This window comes from Corvus kubaryi, unplaced genomic scaffold (genome assembly GCF_017639235.1).
Source record: "Corvus kubaryi isolate FWS band 111438036 unplaced genomic scaffold, C.kubaryi_AGA036_p1.0 137, whole genome shotgun sequence".
Taxonomy (NCBI): Eukaryota; Metazoa; Chordata; class Aves; order Passeriformes; family Corvidae; genus Corvus; species Corvus kubaryi.
The window spans coordinates 23433513-23459499 of NW_024580671.1; the positions used below are offsets into that span (position 1 = coordinate 23433513).

The 25987-nt window shown below is 40.8% G+C and overlaps 1 protein-coding gene across 4 annotated transcripts in view; it reads left to right on the forward strand.

Moving 5' to 3' along the window:
- Window positions 1-25987, forward strand: part of PLXNB2 (plexin B2) — a 256319-nt gene that overhangs the window by 154818 nt on the left and 75514 nt on the right. For all 4 annotated transcript variants that reach the window (XM_042018200.1, XM_042018203.1, XM_042018202.1 and 1 more), the window contains 3 exons: window positions 21075-22185; window positions 23831-24013; window positions 25198-25320. In XM_042018200.1, the coding sequence (XP_041874134.1) occupies window positions 21075-22185; window positions 23831-24013; window positions 25198-25320 (1417 nt within the window). The remainder of the gene's footprint in view (window positions 1-21074; window positions 22186-23830; window positions 24014-25197; window positions 25321-25987) is intronic.

A 25987-nucleotide genomic window follows, 5' to 3' on the forward strand; every position in this document is an offset into this window, starting at 1 on the left:
TAGATTGCTTACATTTTTGCACAAGCTAATGGCACAGTTATTTACTGCTTACCTCTACTAGGCAGAAAAAAAGCTAGTAGAAAACCAGCGGGCTTCTTTCATGTCTAAAACACAATGCTTAGAATAATGGTGAGACTATTGATACTTTAAACTTTCTCGTACATGAGAAAGTGAGAGGTTTAGCTCAGAGAAGCTTCTGATTCCTTTCCCGTGCTATGTATAGCTCCCTCGACATGTGCAATACTTGATTCTGCCAGTTCCTGAGGGCAGAGAAAGGAGGTCAAAAAGATCTTCAGAACCTTTCCCAGAAAACCATTTTTTGGTGCTAACCAAGATTAATACCCAGTATTGCCTGTTGCAAGTCTGTTTGTTCCTAAAAATGTAAATGTCTTATCCTTGAGGTTCTTGCACTAACTCGTTGACTTTGATGTGGAAAAGCAATTTCTGCCATGCATAAAATTTTATTGGGAAAAATACATTTTACTGCTCATATTGTATAAGAATTCTTCAATTCAGCCCTATTTCACTACCTCAGCCCTGTTGTTTCTAATGATGCTTTCACCTAGAAAATCCAGGCCTTGAAGAGAATGATGCAGTAGACAACACTTTTAATCAGTATAGGAAATATGAAACAGCAGGGAATTAATTTCCAGCTGTGCAAACAAGAAAAAAAAGAAAGGAAAAATGAAAGCTGGTAGTTTTTTTAATTTCTTTCTCCTTAGATTGGTCTTACACATGGGGCTTTCATGGTGCCACAGTTTCATACTTATCAAAAATTGTTTCCTAATTCTGCTCCGTTTCTGCAATAGTATAAAATGTTGAGCTCCATGCAGGCAGTCAATTTTCAAGATCCCATGTGGACAACAGAAGCCAATGTGCTGTTAGTAATCTGCTAAAAGGGTAATTTTTGTCTTGTATCAATGTTTAATTGCATGGAATCTCAAATCTTAATGGTGCCTACATGGCTTAAATACCATTCACGTTGAGGTGTGCCAATGGACATGGAAAGGCCACTCCATTGAATGGAAAGCTAGCTTCTCTATAATTAGTCCAGATCATTCTTAGTAGGGGAAAAAGAATTTTACCAAAATCATTTCATGAGTCAGAACTGGATGTTTTCTTGTGGTAGCTGTTCATTTATACTGGGGTGTTATTAAATAGCACATAAATGGAGTTGGGGGGGGGGGAGAAGGCTTGTGCTGAGGGGTGTTTCAAAAGGGACAAGGGGTGTGGCATTTGCCTGTCAGTCATGAGCAAGTTGGATTTGCCTGCATGTCGACCTTGGGCTGCGTCTGTCTGTGTTCTGGATCCCACTTGGGTCCTTGGGTCTTATCACAAAATAAATATAGTGCTTTTCTGAAGGTGCATAGCCCAGGGACAGAGCGAAGGCCAGCACCCAGCTGAAACCAGGGCTGCAGCAGCTTCCAGCTTTGCTTTGACTTTTTTTTTCCACAGTATGGGGTACAAAGATGAAAAATCTTACATATTTGTGTTCAGTGTACAAGGAAGAAGGTCATTAGAGGAGGCAGGGAGAGTTAAACCCTTGGAGGCAACTCTGAGACTGAAAGCATAAGGTCAGTGGGTGGTTTTTTGAATGGCCAGGGGTGGGAAAGACAGATGGAGCATCTGTGCTCTGGGTCAGGGAGGCAGTTGCAAACAAGGAAACAGCATTCAAAATGCAGCTTACCTGGAGTTCTGTGTCCAGCTCTGGGGTCTCCAGTACAGAAAGACATGGACCCATTAGAACAGGTTCAGAGGAGGGCTACAGAAATGGTCAGAGGACTAGAACACCTCTGCTGAAAAGACAGGCTGATAAAGTTGGAACTGTTCAGCCTGAAGGAGAGAAGGCTCCAGGGCCATCTTACAGCAGCCTTCCAGTATATAAAGAAGGGTCATATGAAAGGCAGAGAAAGACGTTTTACCACAGCCTGTAGTGGTAAAACAGTAGGGGAAACAGTTTTAAATTGAAAGAAGGTAGGTTTAGATTGGATATATGAAAAAGAAATCTTTTTCTGAGAGTGGTGAGACTGGAACAGATTGCCCAGAGAAGCTATGGGTGCTCCATCCCTGGAAGTGTCCTAGACCATGTTGAGTGAGGCTTTGAGCAGCATGGTCTATTGGATGATGTCTCTACCCATGTCTACTCCTGCCTCCATGGCAGGAGGGATGGACTTAGGTGGTCTTTGAAGGTTCCTTGCAACCCAGACCATTCAATGGTTTCGTAAAGCTGGCATCCTGTCCAAAATAAAAAGCATTAGAAGAGATTTTTAGCACTGGAAGGTTTAATATAAAAGTTTCAAAGCAATTAGGCAGGCTTTAAAAGGCTTTTGAAGAATGACTTACCAGAGTAGGCTAAACTAATACTCAGACCCTTTCAGACATGCCAGGAACAAAAAACTCAGTGTAGGGCCAACTGGTGGCTGGGATTTGAAAGGGTGCTCAGATAGGATGAGGGCCTTACAAACATTTCATTCATTCTTGCTGCATCCTGTTCTCTCTGGAAGAGGTCAGGGATTTTTTGCAGTGAAGTCCTTTGGGTGGCTGGGATAGGGAAGCCCTGGCACAGGCTCACTTGAGAACCTCAGTAGGAAATGACCATGTGATAGATCTTGTGTTTATACAGAAAAAAGGTTAGTTAAATACACAAAAAGAAATGTCTGTAAGTATCCAGCATTGCACAGAAGAGTCAAGACCTTTTTCTTCTCTCTGCTGTTCACTGGGCTCTGTCATCAAGGCTTTACCATGCAGGAATGTAGTTTTTCTAGTAATCATCATGGACCAATTAAGGAGTGACTTATTTCTAAGTTATCATGCTGTTATTCACTGTCTTCTTTCTTCTTACTCCATCTTCCATTAAAAAACTAGAAGCCCTGACAAATAACTTAGGGATAGTGAAAAACTGAAATCCTTCCATAAAAAATGATATTTGACAATTCCCCAGGATGAAAAAAAGTTGTGAAAGTAGCACAGTCCTGATTCCTTACTTACCTATTTGTTGTTAAATAAATAGGGTCCAGCTAAGATATAGACAATTAGGCATAGAAAGGAGCAGGTTAGAAAGCTATTTCTTTCCAGGCATCTTTCTGAAAGAAGCAGTCTTGCCCAAAACCTCACAAAAGTCACCTGCTGTGGTATGAGGGGAGCACCATACATTTGGTTGTTTCATAGCTGGATGTAGTACAGTCCAAAGCTCTTGAAAGCTTCCAGTCATTAAATTTGCTAAACAATATAAACCTTTTTTCAACAAATGGTACTCCTGCTTCAGTTAGCTGGCCAGCATCTAACCCTAATAATTGCCTTCTGCCTATCTAAATTGCTCTGTTTATTTAATTGAACAAGGTCACATGTCAAAAGATGCATTGGATAAGGTTGGTGGTGCTAGGACAAAATAGGTATTACGTCACCCAACTCATTCAGCGCCAATCATAGTGATTCTGTGCAAATCACTCTGAAGCTGGCAAAGGACTTCATAAATCAAATAGCAGTTCCAGTAAGTTGAAATAAAGCATTTTTAATAAATGTGCTGATCCCTGTCAGGCTCCCTAGAACACTGTGGGAATTTTATATGAATATTGTTCTAGGACTCCAGAATGTATAAGAGAGTCCTGACTTGTACTAGAAATGAAGTTTCTCCATATGTATCTTCAACAGGTTTATGTCCATCCCGTATGGATGCAGTGACGGAGGGGGTAAAGGACCATTGATTCATCTAGACAAAGGAGGTTGGCTCTTTCAAGTAGAGGGGTTTTTTCCTGTCACACTTCTGCTTAGAGGCTAGTACAAACCTTAATGAAATGTTACTTTTTTGTCATCCACAAGATACCCTGTGCACTTCCTCAAGCTCTGTGAACTGTGCTTGCTGTGCAAAAGGGACCAGGCTGCAGATGCTGGATTGAGACCTCGGTGTTTCTGATGGCTGGTACAGTGAAATCAGCTGTCTAGCACAAAGTGTGATAAACTGCTTTGTCAGTGGCCCTAGACTGGAAGGAAATGAGAAAGACATTATAAGTTGAGGAACCTTGTCAAATAAGCAAACAGCAGTCTTGCTGAGCAGCTGTTTTTGAGGGGGTAGATGTTTGTTTAGTCACCTAACGGAGACTGGTGTGTTTTTTTCCAGGTGTATTCAGATGGAGTGGTGGCCTCTGAAATCAGTGGTGTAGTTGTTTTGCTTGTTTATTTTTTTTCTTTTGTGTGTGGAGGTAGGATCCGTCCCCCTCCCCTAGCTCTTCCTTTGGCAGTGAGCATGCTGTTCATACTTGTGAGGCTGAGCACAGTGACCTTCCTTTGCTCTTTGAATTACACCTCCTCAGTTTGAATACTTACAGTCCTTTAATATTAAACCACTGCATCTCTTGCTGAAGGCACTGTACAGTGCAAGTAGGGACAGATTAAATTCTTTGCCAGAAAGTGAGAGGGACTTCATAAATGTCTGGAGTATTTGAATCCCACCAGTGTTACTATCTTTAGCATCAGAGGTCAATTATTTCAAAGAAGTAACAAATGCACCCAACACAGGCAATTCTTTTCCCCATCCAACTTTGTAGACAGTTTGCCTATATCTCTGTCTTCTGGGTGGTTGTACCAGGCTGTGGGATGCCCCAGAGGTTGGGACAGTTCCTCTAGAGAGCTAAAAAGTAAATTGCTTACACTTACCATGTTTTCATTTTATTATTTTCTGCAAATCTTTGAGCACTTTTAATGCTTTTACTTTTCAAAGGCTTGTCAGAATTCCCAAGTTGGTTTAATGTTACTGAATGATTATATCAATTTAACTGAATACTGTTGTTTGACATAAGCTTAACTATGTCTAAATAAATATTTATATTCAGTCTAAACAAATCTAAAGGTTAAGTATTGGCTTTAAAGTATTTAAGTGCCTTATTTCAAAACCTCATTTAAAAACCAAATGAGTCAAATAAGTTTAGGTAATGTTGAAACTTCAGCAAGCATGCTCATCTAATTGTACTTTTACAGACTGCTACACATCATACCACAGGAAAACAGTGCAAATCAATGAACATTGAGGCAAAGGAATGTTAGGGTTTTGGGTTTTTCTAGAGGTGGTAGTTCAGTGCTTTCATAAAATCAGTGGGTGAAACTGTTTAAGAATTTCTTGTCATTTTTTGGTCACAGAAGGTGCTTTCAAACATCAAGTTAGCAGGATGAGTAGGGTGGCTGGCCGTATGCTGGGAAATGTGCTCTAATTTGCACAGCAGCTTCCCTACTGCACAACCATAGTTCTTTCTAAAAGAATGGAAGCAGTACTCTTGCATGTCCTTTTTTAATGGCCTTTTATGGTTAGACTTAAAGCCAAGAGGCCACTGTTGTAAACCCTTGTGGTGATGGAGACCAGAACGAGAGGCAGGGTCCTGGCTCCATCTTCCTCCCTGTAAGGTAGGAGAGCTGGAGGTGGTGGTGGACTTCAGACCTTCTCCTAGCTGCTGTAAGTGTGGACCAGCCAAAGGGGAGTGGTTATCCTTTATAGACACTCCAGTTTGAAAGCTAAGTGGAAAGACACATTTCTGTCTGAAATGCTTGTGATTTTTCTGCCTGGAGATATTTACCCAAAACTTTAGGGAAAGTGTAATGCTGCAGCTGATTTTAGCAATGTACTGGAGCTCTCTGGGTTCTTGTTTTGGTTTTTTGGATCTTGCCATGAGATAAGTTCTCATTTTATGTAATGTTTTTCACCCATGTGTCTCACATCCTTTGCAAAGGAATAAAATCGCAGTACTCCAGTTCTCTGCCTGGAGACTCTAGCTCAGCTTCATGGTACAGTAGCCTCCTTGCTCTAGCCCCTTGTCCAGCATGGTTGCATCTTTTGGCACCAACCCTTATCTGTGCAATCTTTCTTTGAGTCAATAATAGGACATCTCTTGCCAGCTAGGTTAACTATATCAAATTGCAGTGTACTCAGCATGAATAAACTCTAGTATTTTATGGATGCTGGTACAGAACTGGTCCAGAGACAAAGCCTTGGTGAGTTGCTGTTACCTGACTTCCCAGAGCAAGCCAATATGTATTTCAGAGATACTCAAAGAATTATCCTCATAATCTCAGATAACCTTACATTTCAGTACTTTAGTAACTAATTTCTAAATCTCTCTGCCAGTTGTAGTTCATGCTCGCCCATCAAACAAATGGGGAATAGTAGAGTTTGAGTTTCCTACTGGCTTTTCTTTATGTCATCATTCAAGTACTACAGAAAACTATTGAGAAATCTGTGTTCAGGTGCTCATGTGCAACTTCTTTTGTTTCCTGTGGGAGATGATGCATAGTTACTTGATGGTAGATTGTGTTAAAAAAATCATCTGCAAAGCACAGTAGCATATGCAAGTCATTTATGCCTTGAAGTGAAGCTTCCTCTGGTGTGACTCCACAGGCTCTGTACACGTGCAGCAAAAACTATTCAAAAGGAATTTCTGTCCTCTCAGACTGGTTTCCAGCTTTGTTTTGAAAGGGCAAAGCATTCAGCAGGGGAGTTTTCAGTACTTCAAAGCTTTCCTGTGCCCAGCAGGTTCTAGCCTCGCATGTTCCAGGAGCCTCCATGGTTGTCCTACAGCCATGAACTCGATGGTAGGCATGGCTAAAGCTTGGAGATCCAATGTTTCTGGTGGCAGCCATAATTGCACAGAATGTTAGCTTCTGAATGTCTTTAGAAATTCACATTGAAAAGCCTGGGCTGAGGGGAGTTTAATCTTGTGCTAGCACTCTGTCATGGCTACAGACGGCTGGTACAGCATACCCAGGGCATGCAGCACAAACGAGCAAATACCTCTCTGCTGTGATGTGACTGATAATACTTTACATTATACATTTCCATTAATTGGATGCTATTACTACCTGATGCGTAGGTCATTGTTCCTAATTAATTAAGGGCCAGGAAGGTACTTAGTACTTTACAAGACACAGATGAAGACAGATGTCCACTTGGGAAATTAAAATATACCAGTTTGGTCATTTTATATAAGACTGGATCAACTATAAAAATCTGATATCTAGACAGATCCTAATAAACCTGATGAAAATCAGAGAAATTAGATCAGCTTAAAGCTAATAAAATGTGATAGAAATGTTCTAAGTTGTCTGCAAAAATGCTTTCAGGCAGAAGGATTAGCATGAAGTATATTTTTACAAGGATTAGGCAGAATATTTTACAGGGTAAACTAGCCCATAAAATTGTTCCTTTTTGCTTGAGTCTATAGATGGACTTCTCTTGTGAAATATGGAGCCTGAACTAAAACTTGCAGTTTTCAGCTATTGCAATAATAGTTTGTTCTTTCCTGATGCACTATACATAAATTTGGAAGTGCTCCTGGAACAACTGAGCTATGCATTCTGGTTCCTTGGAAATAAGACTATCCAAATAAATGTTTCAGAACATATATATTAAATACTGGAATTCTGACTGCCCTTCAGTTGTTTGAGCAGGAATGCAGGTTCTGTTTTCAATGACATCGTGCTCTGAGGCATATTTCCTATTATCCTTACACATCAGCACAATAAACTTTATGTCTTAATATACCCCTATAAATTTTCAGCTTGTTTGCTTTTAAACAGTTGAAAGTGTTTGTATATGGTGATTGTGTTTGAAGACTTTCCTAGATATATATTCTCTGATAGAAAGTGTAGGCTGTGCTTGAATGTAGAGCTTATCTACTGTACAAAATTTCTAAGTACATGAAGCAGCTACTGTAAATTCAAATTTGAAAAAAACCCCATATATATATATATATATACACCGAAGTACCTAATGTATAAAGCAAACATTGTAAAATATACTTGGCTTAGACCTTTTAACCACATCACTGGGTGCTATAAAAGAAACAGTTAGCCTAAGAGCTCAGAAGATGCATGATGAAAGCTGCCCAACAGAAGTCTTTGGAGGCTGCCTGAATAATTAGCCTTGTGGGATGAAACTGGTCATGCAAGGAGGAGGATTTACGCTGCTCTCTATTCCCCTCATATAGTGTAGCTGGCCCTTACTGGCTCTCCTTAGTCATATATCCAACTGCGCTTAGCAGTGAGAAGAAAAATGTTCCCGCCAGCTGCTGAGCAGCCTTGCAGTGACCTCTCCATCCTACTACAAACCCATAGAAGAAACTCATCTTGTTACAATGAGAATTCCACTGTGCTCTGCAGCAGCAGTTTTGGTGGAGACTTCTTTTCCACTTGTGAGCACTGGCTGTTTAGCGAGGCATACTTTTGCATTTATTCAAACATCAAAACACAGTCAGGTGTGGGAGTGGGGTCACCATAGGCAGGACTTTGTGTGAAGCAAATCCTGTGCCCAGCTTGTCCTGCAGCTTCTCTGCTAAGAAAGTATTGCATGGCTACTCGTGGGTTTGCATATTTTGTCGTGTGTTTTTTTCCCAGGGATGCCTTAGCAGCACCTATTTAAACAATAGGTTAAAGATGCACTGTGCTGCCAGAAGTTTGGAAATAGCTGCTCCTTTATTTGAGCGTGATTATCCCAGCTCCTCAGTCAAAGGCAAAGGGTTTAGTGTTACCAGTTCTTAGGAAGAGTCAACTCTGAGTGTCAGGAAACTGAAACCAGATGCTCTATGAACAGCACAAACAAGGGGTTTTTCCTTTCCTTTTTCTTTTTAAAGATACATTTCTGAATCTTGCAGTTGTTTTAGGTTAAAGTACTATTTGAGAATGGTTTGATCATACAATCAGCAAGCAGATAAATGAATCCCCCAACCAGTGGGTTGTTAATGGTAGGAGTGGAAGGGTTGGTCTGCTTGTCTATTACTATTTACTTCCATGCATCTCAAATTGCAACTTCTGATCTTTAGAAGCATGACTTGGGGTTCTTGAAAGCCTTTGAGGGAACAAGAGAAAATTGTAAATCTGGGACCAGTAATTATACAGACAAATTCTGAGACTTAGACCTATGGTATTTTCAGGGCAGAAAGGAAAGGATCATACATGTATGCGCACTTACAGGGCAGCAGCATTTCCAAGGAAAAATTGCACTCTGTAGGGGTGGGGAGGCCTGTTCAGTGCTTAATGGGGACTCACAGGGAAAATGGAGAGACTTTTTACCAGGGCCTCTAGTGACAGGATAAGGAGGAATGATTTTAAACTGAAAGAGGATAGGTTTAGATTAGACATAAGAATGAAATTCTTTGTGATGGGGCTGGTGAGAAATAGGAGTATGTTACCCAGAGAAGTTGTGGATGCCCCATCCGTGGAAGTGTTCAGGTACAGGCTAGAAGCAGTTTGGAGCAACCTGGTCTCTTGGAAGGTGTCCCTGCACACAGCAGGGAAGTTGGACTAGATGTTCTTTGAAAGTCACTTCATTCAAACCATTCTATGATTCTCACTAAGTTTATGCATCACCTGACTCTTCCTAGAACCCTCAATGCAGGCCATGACAGGTCCTGGCCCAGCTGGCAAGTTCAATTGGAGTGGGTTCTGAGCCCACCTGGGACAACTGACTGCTTTTATTCATGTCTGTCTCATGTGTGTTACAGCTGTTCTGTGGAGATTGTAGTGTTGTGTTCAGTATGATTGATGACTTGTAATTTTAGAGGAAGGACCTCTGTTTTGGAGGCGTTAGGCAGACACTGGTGTGAAATAAGTAGCAATACGTTTTCATCATGCATTGCATCATGCTCCTTTTTTGAAGTAAGTGTTTCTGTGTTGGAAACTTCTGAAACAAGGAAAACACATTTTATGACTGTGTTATGCATCCATGAAAAGGGGATTTTATAATTCTTTTGCTGACAGGCCCTTAAGTAGACAGGCACAGGTAGGTGCTGCTTTCAGGTTCATGCAAATAACTGGTTAACTAGCTATATGAGTTTGAAGTGAAGTACAATGGATAGAAACACAGAAGTGCACAGAGTGTCTGTCCAGGCAGATTGGATCAGCACAAGCCAGCACTGTGCTGTTAGAGCCAAGGACAGTCCATTCATTTAGATGAGCCTTGTGTGTTTATTAAAACAACAACAAAACAAAATAACAACAAAACACCAGGAAAAGCTAAACACAGGTGAAAATGCTGCAATTACCTTTTTTTCACTTGTGGCAACCAAAAACCACAATAGACAAATGAATAAGTGCAATCAAATGTGACCTGGAACATACAGCCTGCTCTATATTTGTCCTTGACCCTTTATACTGTGTGTGGTGTTTATTTTAGCCTGTTCAATTTGCTGCAGACACCTTTCTTGTGGATTCTATTCTACTCATCTCCCCTTGAAAGCCTTACCAAATATTTACCACGCGCCCTTTCTTGCTATGCCTCTGCTTCTCCAGGCTGTTTCTGCCCTGTTGTCATGTGTCTCCCCATCTTCTCCCAGCTCCCTTCTCAGCTGCAGGAGTTATTTGTCTGTGAGCAGAAGCAGCCCCCCCAGTTTGTTGTTTCTGCTGGATGGCTCCGTCTGCATCAGGTACCACTGCCTCTTCCTGGCTCCCTGAGGCAGGACACCAGTTCATCCAGCACCATCTCTTCTGCACATACTTTCTCTCCTACTCCCCAAGCCGAAATGAACATTGAGTATGGAGAGTATCAGCAGGTGTCATCAAGTTAAGCATGTCTCACTGTGTTTTTCTTGCTTCTGAGAAAGCAGTGGGAAACAAAAGAGAAGGAAAAAGTAGTTAAGAAACAAAAGAGGTGTTTCCAGGTGAGCTTTGAAAAGAGATAGGAAGTCAATAAGACAGTGAGTATGTCTTAGATCCCCAACAAGATCTGAAAATCACCTGAGTTTCTTGTTCCTTTATTTTTCCCCCTTTTTTTTTCTTCTACCTCCTGCTTTGTCATCTGAGACTTTACACAAGAGTATTCAGGCTGTTGTAGCAGCAGCTGTAAGAGAGGAAAACTTGGAGGCTGTGCCTAAGAAGAAAAGGAAAGGAGAAGGTGGGGGTAGGAGGAGCTATAAGAAGATGAGGAAAGATGTGTAAGGCAAGAAAAATAAAAGGGCTTTTTAAAAACTGTCATGAACATTAATTTGAAGGACAGAGAGAAAAAAACCTCACTTTAATCTCAGAGCAATCAAAATGAGCAACACCAACATGAGGATACAAATGGTCCAAATGAAAGTTTAAAAAATTTCAAGACAGACAAACCAGATAAACACCTGTGATTTATCTCCAGTAGCAGAAGCCAGGAAAATTCTCTATTCCTCATCTATGTGTTTCTTAGCTCCTGACAATCAATAAACTTTCAGTTTCAAGAGTTTTCCCCACCTACCTCTCTCTCTTTGTGGCTTGCACTATCAGCTGCCTAAGTACAATATATATTGTAGTACTCTATTGAGTGTGGTCAATAGCTTCCCATTTTCATAGACCTTTTAGCCTATATCTCAGAAGTTCCGGATAAATCACTGGCACAGACAGATAAATACATGAAAATTAAGAGTGCAGGAATCTGTTAAACCCAAATAGAAAAACAAAATATAAATAGAAGAATAAGAAGACAGCATGGTGATGAGACAGGGAATCACACAGCAAACACTCCACCAAGTGAGAGGTAGAATTGGAAGGAAAGGACTTTTTTGCATGGGGCTTGATTACTTACTCACTGTATTTGCACTTCATTATTTATGGGTTAAAACTTATTTACCCCACTGATTCATGGGATCAATTTCATATGGCATTATCATTGCAGTTTATACAGGATTCTTCTATTAAGCCCTATGACACCATATAATAGGAAGACAAAAAATGTTGGCTCTGCCTCGTGCCAAAATTATGCATAGCTTTAAATGTCTGTGTGCTGTTCTTTACAGCTGCATCTTAGCGAAGAAATCCTTCGCTCTTTGCAGCTCTCCTCTCGCTGTGCTCAAGTCAGCAAGGGGGACATGCAGGTTCAGGCTGCTGCTGAAGGGGGCTGGTGCTGCTGCAAAAAGGTGCGGCTGTGCAGGACATCAGAGCGCGGTTTGGTGCTTCTGCTTTGAGGAGGGGAGCGAGACCAACTGCCTGCCTGTGACATCCCAAGGCACATTTATACAATTTGAACTCACAGGTGCTGCAAATGTCCTTTCGACTTGAATATTTCTTTGTGCATGTGATAAATGGTTAGTTACAAGGAAGAACTGGTTCTGGCAAGGAAGGAGCTGGAATACTCTGTGTTTGTTTCCACATGGTCATGCTCCGATTCCCCCACGCTGGAAGAAAATCCGCCTCCTTTCTGGCTTCTTCCAGGAGAAGTCCGAAACCCGTCCTTGAAGATGACCTTATAGCACTGAAAACAAGCAGTTCGTTGTTGTAGCATGGAGCTGGTGACACAGAGTCTCCTTTTACTATCAGTATAAATGCATTTTTTTCCTTGTGCTGTAATACCCTTATTAGTGCAAGGAAAGCCAGCGAAACAGCACTTCCTAACTCCCTGGGCTTTCCTTCCATGCTTCAGACTCTCATTTTCTGCAGGTTCACAAGCTAAAAGAAAGTAGTATTTTTTTCCTGGGTTGCAGAAAGGGTAAAATAACCTGGGGCTTGCATGGAGCTGGTGAGTGTGGATGAGGCATCCCTGCTTTCTGCTGGTCTTCTGTGTCCACCTCGTATAGAGGTTGCTGCAGGAAGTCATCCCCTCTGAAGTTCAGGCAGCTGCAGCAGGTGTTTACACTTGGGGCCAAATTAGATTTGGCCATTTGCAGGATTAGGTAGCGTAAAAGTGTAAGTGACTTTGGGAGTGTCTGGAGTGGCCTGTGGCCCTGTGCTCACTGCAGACTGATTCAGCTGGGTGTTGGTCCATAGGGCATCATTGGGATTAGTGCTCAATGAGACTGTAAAAAAAAAAAAAATCTTAATTTTTGTTCATTAGTAGATCAAACAAAATCACAAAGCAGGTCAAAGAGGAGATTCTGTGGGTTCAGATTCCTGACAAGTCAGCTGCTTGCTGTTAAAAGTGTCACTCAGCTGCTTTTCTTGCAGATCAACTACATCTTTGTAACACTTGAGAAAGTGAGGCCTCATTAAAATGAGTGCTTCATTGCTACTGAGAGAATGGAAAAAAGATGGTGGGATGAATGTAGAGGCCCAAACTGAAAAGGAGGTGTGGTCCAGGAAGGCATGAATGCAAGTCTGCTTCTGCAGTTTCTCTTCTCTGTGTGTGCTCCTGCCTGCATTAGTGGGGCTGGAATGTGAGTGTGCAACCCTCTTATTAAGGATGATAATATGAACACTTGTCTTCATAATAAAAAATAGGATTTGAAGAGACCTTTCTGGCATAAGCTAACCTTGTCTCAAAGTGGTTTATAATCAGTAATTGCTGGTAGTTAGTGCTGTTGAATGAGGTTTCTTCACAGCAGCTGTTTTTATTGACTTTTTTTTAAAAAAACTGCTTGACACTGTAAAATCTTGAAAGTATTTCACTTAAAAGAAATTTTGTTTTGATTCCTAAGACCAGCCAAAAAACCTATCCTTGGACTATGGCAGATCCATGGTATAAAAGATTTTCAAAATCAAAATACTGCCAGGTCTGACTGGAATGAACCGGGGAATTCATTAGAGTCTCTGCTTCGAAGAGTGCATATAAATCTGCTAAGTGCTACTCTTCTGTTTTGTTTACCTACTGATGTTGCAGAGACAGCACATTACTGGAAGTTCTGGAGTGCAATAGCAAAATTTGTATGTATGCATTTCCTGAGTCTCATTACCTGTTGTTAATGTTCCTTTGAGTAACTCCTAGTTGAAAAATTAATGCTCACATGGCTCCCTCTTGCTCTGAGTTTGGATATGGATCAGAATATTAAATAATTTGGAGTTCAGGTGTGCATGGATGTAAGGTTTTGATTCAGACTACTAATAGTCTTATTAATTTAGCTTGAAGATAATAACATAATTATAAATAAGAATTCTGAATTTGCTAGCTGTTTGCCTCTCTTAAACTTTTGACACAATCCTGCCAATTTTGCACCAAGTTTGTGAGAGTCCTTGTCATGGGCATGCTGGGATGCCGGTGGATACAGAACCTACTGTAAAAGATAGTTGTGTTCCTCAGCTGTTAATTCAATTACAATGCTGGGAAAAACCTTTTCTAAGGTGGGACAAGAAAACATCACTGGGTTGGTGGTATGCAGCAATACCGTTTTACTGTAATTGCCAGGGATACTAGAGCTGAATGAGATACCCTGTTTAATCCCCTGCCTACCCCTTTGAAGCCTGTGAGACATGAGAAAGATTTGGTGATCTTTGGTATATGATTGGTGGTACAGGTTCCCAAAACTCATCTTTTTAACTTGTGTGAAGGTTGAAAGCGATGACTTTGTAAGCAAAAGTCAGGAAAAGTCCTTAAAATTCCCTTTGGATCATCTTGCTCATGCAACGTTTCCTCATCCTTTCAAACACATCACTTTGCCCTTGAGCTTCCAGCTAACTAGGCTGCGGGATGTCACAGTGTCCACATGGGTTAATGGGCTATCTCAGGCAGTGAGTTATCTGAGCTCTTTTTGCTGCTGATATCTCAGATCTTCTGAAAGATTAGAGTCTCCAGAGTGATGGAAACATCTTCTTGCTTGTACCCTTTTCCCAGGGGAACCATGCAGTGCATACTCTCCTCTCCCAGACGCTGCTGGCCTCTGCTGATGATGTAGGCACAAGATAGAGATTTACTTCTCTTTGGACCAAAGTACAACTCATTCTTGACAGATGAAACCATGGTATAGGTATATTGGGTTTGCATAGTAAGGTGTGGTAGTGGGGGCTACAAAGGCGCCTTCTGTGAGAAGCTGCCAGAAGCTTCCCCCATGTCCAACAGAGCCAATGCCATCCGGCTCCAAGACAGACCTGGACCGGTCAGGCCCAAGCCCCTCAACAATGATGGTAGTGCCCTGGGATAACAGATTTAAGGGGAAAAAGCTACTGTGCAACAGAAGCCAGGAGAGAGGAGTGAAAAAATGTGAGACAAACAACTCTGCAGACACACTTCACTCTGTCAGTGAAGGAAGATGGGGAGGGAGGAGGTGCTCCAGGCACCAGAGCTGAGATTTCCCTGCAGCCCACGGTGCAGGGCATGGTGAGGGAGCTGTGCCCCTGCAGCCCATGGAGGTCCACGGGGGAGCAGAGATCCACCTGCAGCCCCTGGAGGACCCAACACCACAGGAGAATGTGACCCTGTGGGAAGCTCACACTGGAGCAGGCTCCTGGCAGGACCTGTGGCCTGTGCAGAGAGGTGCCACACCAGAGCAGGTTTGCTGGCAGGATTTGTGACCCTGTGGGGGACCCACACTGGAGCAGTCTGTTCCTGAAGGACTGCACCTTGAGGAAGGGATCCACTCTGGAAAAGTTCATGAAGAACAGCAGCCCATCCAGGGAAGGAATCACTTTGGAGAAGACCATGAAGGACTGTTTCACGTGGGACAGAACATGTGCTGGAGGAGGGGAAGAGCGTGACAAGGAGGGAGTGGCAGAGACGACGTGGTGAACTGACTGCAGTTCCCATTCCCCATCTTTCTGTGCTGCTTACAGTGAGAAAGTAGAGAACTTGGGAGTAAAGTTGAGCCCAGGAAAAAGGGAGGGTGTGGGGAAAAGATTTTTTTTAAGTTTGGTTTCAGTTCTCATTATCCTACTCTGATTTTGACTGGCAACAAATTAAAATAATTTCCTTAAGTTGCAGCTGTTTTACCTGTGACAGTAATTGATGAGTGATCTCTCCCTGTCCTTATCTCAACCCCCAATCCTTTAATCATATTTTTCTCATCCTGTTAAGCTGAGGAAGGGAATGACAGAGTGGTTAGGCAGGCACCACAGCTTATTCTTGTTATAAGAAACCCTGGTTTTCAGTAACCTGAATTTGTGTTTCTGTGTGTCTTCCGTTTGTTTTCCCAGGGACTGCAGGAAAACATCAACAGAAGGCACAGGGACTGAGGGTGTAACATTCATTATTTCCTTGGCAAATCCATAATTTTCAACCACTCCTTGTAAAAGAAGATCCATATCAGTATGACCATTACACATATTAAAAAAAAGAAATCTTATATTATTGAAAATTACTCAAAAAAATAAAAGGAAAACATTTGAAAATTTGCCTCATGAAAACAAGCAAAACTTTTGACTTCCACATCAGGAATAGAAACAGTATTAAAGTATTTGTCCATTTTTTGCCACTTTAGAGGCAGTTTGACCTGATGTAATTGTTTGTCCCATGTGAAGATGGTCTATATAGCTTAGCAAATTGTGTTTTGAGGAGAAGTGAAAGAGAAGGAAAATTACTCCTTTTGAGCAGTACGGGCTCTCACAACATCTAATGAAGTGGATATTGGTTTCTCATTCTCCACAGCATGACCTCCCACAGTTTTGTGACCCACAGGTCCCAGCTACTGACAGCAAACTGTCACAACTACAGGGATGGACACCATCACAGTGATCACTATTCTCACTGGTTCTACCAGTTTTGGATGTGTGGCATAGTATAACAAAAAAGTGGCTCCCCTCTGTCCAAATTCTTTCTAGCATGTTGCTGTGCTTTTGGAAAATGGGTTTGAATCCTGCAGAGTCTTGTTTCAGGTGATTCATTCTCTGAACCAGTGAGCTCCAAAGCTCATTTGTTTTAGGAAATAGTAGTAAAAGTTGTAACTGGGGAAGAGTTTACATTTACCTACAGTTCTGGCAGAAGTACAAACTTTGAAATCCAGACTGAAACTCTGCTCATCCCCTGCTTCTCATGCATTCTCTAATTTCTGTTCTGACTTCCTTTGAGCCTAAAACTGAAAGAGGAATTCTTTTCAACATCTGGCACACTTAATAAGAGCTAAAGAGTTACTAAAAATGAGAGAGAAGAGAATTTTCATTCATCTTTCCCCAACTAACTATGCCATTGGAGTACATTCTTTGGATTTTACCTTCTTTATGTCACATTTTTTCAGTCTTTTTTACCTTTTTTTTTTTCCAATTTAAGTGTCTTTTGCATCTTTTGGAGCTCCTCTGATTAGGGGAAAGTTTGCTGGGAGAACCACAGTTTTCTGCATCTCTTACTATTAAAGTGTATCAGCATCTGCCTTGCTTGGAAGAAGTGCTTGTCTCTAGACCAGAATTTTGAGTAAAAAAATTTTGTCTGGATGAGAGGACATAGCAGGGTTTAATTAAATATATATATGGTTAATGAAGAAATACTCTGCAAAAACACCACAGAAGCTAAACTGGTGAGATTATTCCTTCACTGAAGATTTTCTCATCCACTGTTTTTTGGGAATAACACTTGTTTTAGTTCTCAGTTATTCCAGTTTCAGGCAAAATTTGGTATTCTCTCACTTCAGCTGAAGCAAATGTAAGAAATGAATTAGCATAAAGCTAAAGATATATCAAAGGCTGAAGTGACTGGGGATGGGTGAAAAGTTGAAAGCTCTTGTGTACAAGCACCGCAGATGATTTTACAGTGACGGAGGAGAACACCTGCCGAGCGTGGTGCTGGTGCTGATTCTCAGGGTTGTTTATAATAACGTGAAGTCAATTTGAAGCTCACTTTTTGCTTGTAGATTATAGATGCTCCTTTTTCCTGCATGCCTTTTGAAAAATTGGGTGTTATTTAAGGTTATTGGTCTTGCATGAGTAGAAAGATATAAAGTTATGGGTACTAACTTTAAAATTGACCTCTGTGGGGCAGAGCTCTGGTAGTTGTGGGATTCCAAGACGGTGTCATTTTATGGCAGTTCCCCTGTATGAAGCGTTCTCCTGGGTGCCCTGTGTTTCCTGCACATAACTTCTAGAGTTTCATATTTCTTGTAGGAAGCAGTAGGGGGGACAAGAGACAGGATGGAGACAAGACTTTGAGAGAGAAAAAACAATGATGTGGTCAAATGCTCTGTTGGTCTTCTTTTATCCTGAGTCTGCTAAGGGCTTAAAACTAAGTGCACATTGAGGGTGGAGGGTATATGACAGCTCTCAGGACCAGGGCATGACTTAGAGTAAGCCACCCCAGCCTGTGTGTAAATGCAGTGTGTGATTAAGCCATTGGAAATACATTTCCTGTGCAGAACATCATGGATTCCATGCTCCAGCCTATGCTTCTTACACCTTTTCTCTTGTGTTTCTGTGACTTGTTCATTGAAAGTGGAAGTTTTTCACAACAGGAAACTGCTTTTTGATACATTCCCCGAGCATCTAATTCAGTACAGCATCTGTGTTTTAATAGCAGCACTGTCATTCTTATCACACCAGCTGGTCATAGAAGGATTCTTCCAGCTGCTTCTTCCCAATTAAGTTAAGATCAGGTGAAAATGGCCTGTGGTTGTAGTTCATCTCATTTCATTGTATTTGCTTTATTTCTCTTCTTAAACCTGCTATTTGAGAAGTGAATGAGAGTTTAATTCTGAATCTCTTCACAGTGTATTTAATTTTTTGTTTACTATTTGCTTTGAAGGGCGGATGGACAGTGAAACTAATGGATACAGAGAATGATGAACTGTTACCTTGCATAGAGATCTGAGCTGATCTGATGGGGATTGGCATGAGACAGGAGTGGCAGAGAGTAAATAACAAAAACAAATTAATAAAAAAAGATAAGGCACAATTAATGGAGAACGCATGTAGTTCTGAATAATTTAAGTCAAAATTTTTATAAGTAAAAAAGACAGAAAATAATAGGGAGGAAGCTTTACCCATTTTTATGCAGAGAATTAATTACTCCTCTTGGAGTCTGGTTTAGAGATGCAAAATGTACTTTTTCATAAGTCTTGGCTCTGGCATGAACCAGTAAGACTCTTCATTCTTCTGGGACAAAGGCAGGAGTATTGCAAATGCAGCCTTTGTGCCCTGGGTGCCACCAATGGACAAAATGGGATTTTTGAATCCACTGAAATACATGAATGTGGAGGTGAACTGAGTACAGTAATTAAGGTAAAATGATTACTTTCCATTCACTTAAGGTATATTTTGTAAGTAGAGCTATTTATGGGGGTTTCTTTGACTGAGAGCAGAAATTATAATAATCTAAAAATTACCTTGTGAGTAAAGCAGGAACAAATGAATCCCAATTCTGCATTTGATCCCTGTGCAATAGATAATAGAATGATAAAACTGGTATGAAACAACACTGCAGTAGTGTGTCAAGCCATTGTTTTATTTCATTGCAGATAACTGTAAGGGATAATATTTGAAACTAGATGACAAACATTATCACATATCATTTAGCAATGGAAAAGTAAGGTGGGACCAAAGCTTGTTTGGAAAATTTAAGTCATTTGGAACAGTAAGAAAAGAAGAGAGGAATTCAGAAGAATTCTGGGTTCCTTAGAGAAGGTCAACTGTTGTAAAGAGACCCAACACTTGATTACATTGCAGAGCATGTACTAAAGTCTGTGTGTCTGGAGAATAGGTTATAATTCTTAGCCTTTTCTTGGTCACTGTCATAGGAACTCAATCTATCATTGGACAGAAAGTCCAGCTTGTGCTGCTGTGATGTACTCTCTTGTCTTTGGCATCATTTTATAGCTAGATACTCAGTTTGGTACATGATAGGAGCTTCAGCAAAACAAGATTGAAGTTAGCCTTTTATTTATTCTTCTTTACTATCCTGAGTTTCATTTAGTAGGTTTTTGGGGATTTAGAAGTTCAGTTCACTCTGATTTTAGAACAGTTGTTCTCACCCTTGCACATGCATTTTCTCCACAGAGGAGCAAAACACACTCAAATACTGGAGGACAGGCGTTGTCCTTCTGCATTGGCAGGGCTGAGGTGGTTTGGGAAACTCACAGATGGCTTGTGCTCACAGCAAAAGTCCTTCCTTCCCCATTCAAACTTTTGTATCCAGGTTGTTAACATTTAGTTTTAGTTACCCAGTATAAATGATGATTCAGCCATTCTCTTTCACATCCCACCAGAGTCTATTGCTCTTGCCAAACACAGGAGCAAGGTTCCTTTATTTTTATTTTTTTTTAAGTTTTATTTTTTCAGTTTCTGGTTTTGGCATTTCATGCTCTTTTACTCCTCCTACGAAACTTTTGCCTGTTAGATTGCTTTGTTAAATGTTTCGCCTGTCTTTTCTGTGCTTTTATTGTTTCCTTTCTCTTTAGACTTCCAGATATTTTCAGATTTAACTTGAGATTGCCTGTAAAATTACAGGTTCTTTCCTCATCAGATTAAAGAATCCTATGGCTGACTTTGAAAATGAAAATATGGTGAATTATATTTGACCTTCCTCTAAACAGTATTCATCTTTTCCCCCTAACATCAGTATGTCCAAGCATGCCGCCTTTTGTTTTCTGCTCTCAGAACTAAACACTTTAAGAAAACATTGACAAAATGTTCTGGCCTTAGGAAGCCAGCTGAGACTCCTCATTTAACTCTTCAGATTAAAATTAGACCCCTGCTTACAAGCTTCAGAAGGTCTTTGTCTAATTCCAAACAGCCAGGTGATCTTCTTGGGAAGTAACAATTCTGAAAGGGATAAGGAAAAAACAGGTAATGGAATCATAATCCCCAAAAAAATGTTAAGTGATATTCTTAAGACAGATTTGAAACTATTAAATTGCAGTGCTCTAGTGAATGGAAGTGTTGCGCCTTAATGTATGCCAGCAGTCAAAGGCAATGTTGCATATTAAGGGGTCTACCATCTTCTGACTTCACATTGATGAAGGATTAGTGTAATGCCTTCTCAAAAAACATCAGCAGCCAGATCCAGACTTGCTTGTACTCAACGGAAAGTTTTTTTCCTTTCTGGGGAAAGCTCCACAATACCAAATGTTTCAAACACTTTTATGTAAATTCCCCCCCACCTCTTAAGGATGAGATACCTGAAGCACTGGGATTTTCCAAATTATTTTTTAAATTTCAGCAGTAAATAATTGACAGAATATGATGCTGTCTGGACAAGTGCTACCATATTTTGTCACTCCATGTTGTTTCAAATTGGTTGTTGTTCTCATCGTGCTTTAGCACAGGACTGATTACCTAATTGGTTTTATAATAATCATTTAGACATATGACCTTGTTAAATCCTTCCCCAACAGATTAAATTGCTAGGCAGTTAACAGGATTTGAGGCTTTCCATAACCTTCATGCTGTCTACACCTGCACAAGGATAAGTGTATTTAAGTCACGAAAGAGAAAAATTTCCACATTTCTCAGTTTTGTGTAAATTGTATTTTTTTATAAGTTTCATGTTATTATCTTCTTTTCCTTTTTAGGTATTACATAGAAATGGCTTTATGGATCTGGACACTGACCATTTTGAGCTGTTTTTGTGTCACCTTATCCAGAAACGAGGAACTGAAATTTTTTCAGAGTGCTACAGAGCTAAATCATTTAACGGTGGATAATGACACTGGGATAATCTATTTGGGAGTGGTAAATGCGCTTTATCAGCTTACAGAAAACCTGGAAGTAATAAGATCTGTAGAAACAGGTCCAAGGAAGGACCATAAAAAATGCACACCTCCCATTGATGAAAATCAATGTAAAGAGGCCGTACTGACAGACAATTATAACAAATTACTGTTGCTGAACAAGGCGGATAATACAACTGTGGTATGTGGAAGCCTTTTTAAAGGAATCTGTGCCATCAGAGATCTACAGAACATTAGCGATGAGAAATATTACGTAGACAGTAGTGGAGAAAAGTCCTTTGTAGCAAGCAACGATGAGAATGTATCAACTGTGGGACTGATCACTTCCTTGAATAATGACCGAGTGCTGTTTGTTGGGAAAGGGAATGGACCAAATGACAATGGGATCATAATCAGCACTCGGCAGCTTTACGCAAGGGATGGGAAAGACATTTTTGAAATGTATACAGACTCAGCAGCTGTTAAGTCAGCTTATCACTTATCAAGCACACAACAATTTGTGGCAGTTTTTGAGGATAAAAATTATGTTTATTTTATTTTTGATCAACAAGAGAAACAGCCTGTCAACAACCGCACACTGATTGCACGTCTGTGCAAAGATGATGCCCATTATTATTCCTACTTTGAAATGGACTTGGGCTGCAAAGATGATGATGGTGCCTATGACCACTGTCATTCTGCTTATGTCACTACACCTGGAAAAGAACTGGCTGAGAGCATGGCTCAGCAGGGACAACCTGCAGATACTCCCTCAGATGACAAAGTTCTTCTTGCACTCTTCAGCAAAGTAAACAAAGATGACGGCTCTCTTAAATCCGCCATGTGTGTGTTTTCCTTGCGGCACATCAATGAAAAGATGGAAAAAAACCGGAATGATTGCTACACTAAAAAGAATACCAGCTCATTTTACAAACTTTTTTCAGCAGAAAACCCGTGTGCATTACATGGACTGGTAATATGAATAATATAAATATTAGTTTTAGAATCCATGTTAGAGTTTGTGGAAAATATACAACTACATGTTTTAAGGTGGCTTTGAGCTAAACTATATTAAGACGACTGAAAACTCAGCAGATAGATTCACTATAGAAATGGAATGTGGTTGGGGGGGTTGTGGAACAGGTCAAGTAAGAAATGACAAAATTTTGAGTCTTTTAAAAATGATTTGATGTTTTCTCAAAGATAACTGTTGCTTTCCTAAATGCATTTCTTTTAAAGGGCTCCTTCTGATATGGGAGTTACTGAGTCAAATGCAGGGATTTTTTACACCCATGATCAGTTTCTGGGTGATCACACTAGACAACTGTAGTTTCAGTCAATGTATTTACAATGTTCTTAAATGGTATTAAGAATCTTTTAGATGGTATCTGTAATTCAGCATTTTTTCTCACTTGTATTTGTATATTCAGACAACTGAAATACCAGATTTCTTGTATTCAGGTAGTGCTTATATTTTGCTGTGGCTCAAAATGCTCGCATAGCATGATAGCTATCTTTTTATGACATGTGATTACCTTGGCTATAAGGTTTTTGGAGGGTACTGTTACACCCGTTCAGGTACCGCTCTTCAATCTACGGTTGTCTCTGAGAGGCAATTTTCAGCATCTCTGTTGGCTTTATGATTGTTTTGCCCACATCACTCTATTCCCAAGCCCCACTTGTGCATGCCACTCATTATTGCAGCCAACCCTAAACTGGACTGAGAAATTGAATCATCTTTAAAATAACTCAGCCAGCATTTAGAAGGATGTCTTACTTTACCCAGCCCGAGCAAGGTACACACTTGCATAAGCATCTGTTTGAGCACAACCTGAGAGGTGGTGTGCTATAGTCCAGGGAGAGGAGTGAACAGCTAAGGAGATGGGGCATGGGAATAACTTTTTTTGGTATTGACCCATAATCCTTCATCTTGTGAGACTGAAGCCTTCTCCCACACAGTAAGTTACTAGCGCTGATGAACCAAAATAACACATTTTGCTTCGAACTACCAGTGTTACTTGCCGCAGTACCCTGCATATGGGGTGAGCATCACACACAGAAATCCTGAATGTGACGAGTGGCCGTGGCTTCTGACAAAAAGAAGGTGTGGATTTCAGATCAGAAAGACAGTTTTGTTACCAAATATAGCTGGAAAGGCAAGGTGTGAATGAACTTCCTTCTGGTGGCTCTTGCTGCAGCTCAGAATTAAAGTGTAGTGAAGACGGAACGTGTTGAAGTTCATGAGACAGTTGTCAGGGAGTTGCTTTTTATGGATTGTAGCAAAGAAACAAAACAGCAATAAAAAAACAGTCTTCAAGGCAAAGCTGGTTAAACCAGTCTCTATGACACGTTCATTTTAGTTACACCAACTGGTTAATCGTTAAACTGCTTGTGTCTCCTGGAAAGTGAAAGCGTGGAAGCAGTTCTCAATTAGCAGGCTGCTGTCTGATTACTGCCTGTTGGCTGGGGGCAAATGCCCACACAATCCATTTCTCTCTTTCTACTCTTCAGTGTCTGAGGGGTATTATATTGTCTGGTAATAGGGCTGCACTTCATTCTTAGCTAGGAATTAGTGATCTGAATGTTTAACGTCACTCTGTATTGCTATTCCTTATTAGAATGCCAGCAAAAATTTCCCCTGTGGCTCCGAACACTTGCCATACCTTTTGGGAAGTAGGAATGGTGTTATAGAGAAGCCGGTACTGCAAAAAGAAGGGATGAATCTCACAGCTGTCACTGTGGCTGTGGAAAATGGGCACACCGTGGCTTTTCTGGGAACATCGGATGGTAAAATTCTTAAGGTAAAAAACTGGACTAAAAGACTGGAAGGTATTTAAAAGGTTACGAACTGTAGTGATAGCATACTGCTACTCTAAAAGTAAATGGGATTTATAAGATCTCATACTAGGAGCAAATTCTCTTGGAGCTTGGTATTTTTCATCTCAAAGAAAAAATATATTTTTTTTGATGTACCTCAGCTATCTGATACACAGATTGAATTAGCATTGCCTGAATGACGCTTTTCCCAAAGGATTACATACCTACTGAGAGCTTTATATAAATAGCCTTAGGTAATCTAAGAACTGCTTTAGCCTTATCTCTATTCAAGCTCATACTGGTTTAAGAGCAACTTTTCATTTTCTAGTCATTCTGACCATTCAGTGAATAAAGGTGGCAATACAAAGCCCAAGCTGAAGCTCTGATAAATTCTGCTCAAGGCTTGACATGTTTATGGTGTTAAAATATCAAGACTGCAACACCAAACACCTTCTTTTGCTTGAAGGAGAGTGATGGCCATGTCCAACCTCAAACCTAGTACTGCCAAGTCTCACCAAAGCACATGGGAAGTCATGTGGATGTTGTGTTTAGAGGCATGATTTAGTGGTGAAAATGGTGATGCTAGTTAAGTGGTTGGACTTGATGATCTTGGGGGTATTTTCCAACCTTAGTGAATCTATGATTCTATGTCCCTAAGTGACACATGTCTATATCTCTTAAATATCTCCAGGGATGGTGACTAACCAGTTGCCTGATCAGCCTGTTCCAGTACTTGACAAACCTTCCTGTGAAGAAATATTTCCCAATATCTAATCTGAACCTTCCCTGGCACAATTTGAGGCCTTTTCCTCTCTCCCTCTTGCTTACTAATTGTGAGAAGAGACCAGCCCCCACCTCACTACAACCTCCTTTCAGGTAGTTGTAGAGAGCATTAAGGTCTCCCCTGAGCCTCTTTTTCTCCAGATTGAACACCCTCAGCTGCTCCTCACCAGACTTGCGCTCCAGACCCTTCACCAGCTCCATTGCCCTTCTCTGAATACTCTCTAGCACCTCAATGTCTTTCTTGAAGAGTTTCCTTAGTCCTCCTTTTGTTCTTAATATATTTTTAGAAACATTTTTATTTTCTTTTACAGCAGTAGCCAGATAAAATTATATTTGTGGGGGGAAAAGCAAGACTAACCACCTTTTGTTTTCTTCCACAAAATAGGTGTTCCTGTCATCCACTGCAACTGAGTACAGCTCTCTTACTATTGAACTAAACAAACCCATAAAGAAGGACCTGGTCCTTGACCAAACCCAAGAAAATCTGTATGTGATGACCACAGACAAGGTAACATGTCCTTCTTGAATTAAGGGCCCAGCCCTCTTTTGCTTTCCCTGCAAATTTCTCTGAGATTTATACATTTCTCAGTTGTTCCTGGAAATTGCCCTATTTGGTGGGACTCCTCCTAATCTGTGTGTATGAAAATCTTTCTCAAGTCTAAGCTGATGGACTTGTTTGTTGTGACTTGGAGAACTGTAATATCCGTGATGCTTAGCGACTGGGAATGGGCCGTGAGTTCCCCTCTGGAGCTGTCACACAGGGTCTGTGAGAGGGATGAAGTGGAAATGTTTGGCACCAGCATGCCTCAGGATCAGGCAGCCCTAGTGCTCAGTGTGGGGTGTGTGGGGTACTGGTGGGTGCTGTAGCTGCCATCAGTTCTTTTCAAGGGCACTTCGGGACTCAGAATGCTGGTGGCTGACATACTTGCACTGACACATCTGTAAAGCCACCAGTCGTTTTTCTGGGTCTTACTGTCAAAAACTAAGCAGCACTGGAGACAATTACATATTTGAGAAACATTTTCATTCAAGATTCTGCTAGAACTGATTGCAGCAGGAAAAGTCCAACTTCACTAGGAAAGGCACAAGCAGTCTCTTCTAGGTTCCCCTTCTTTTTGCTGTGAGGTGAAAGCACAATGGGGGTCTGTAAAAAAAGAGAGGAAAAAAAGCAAGTA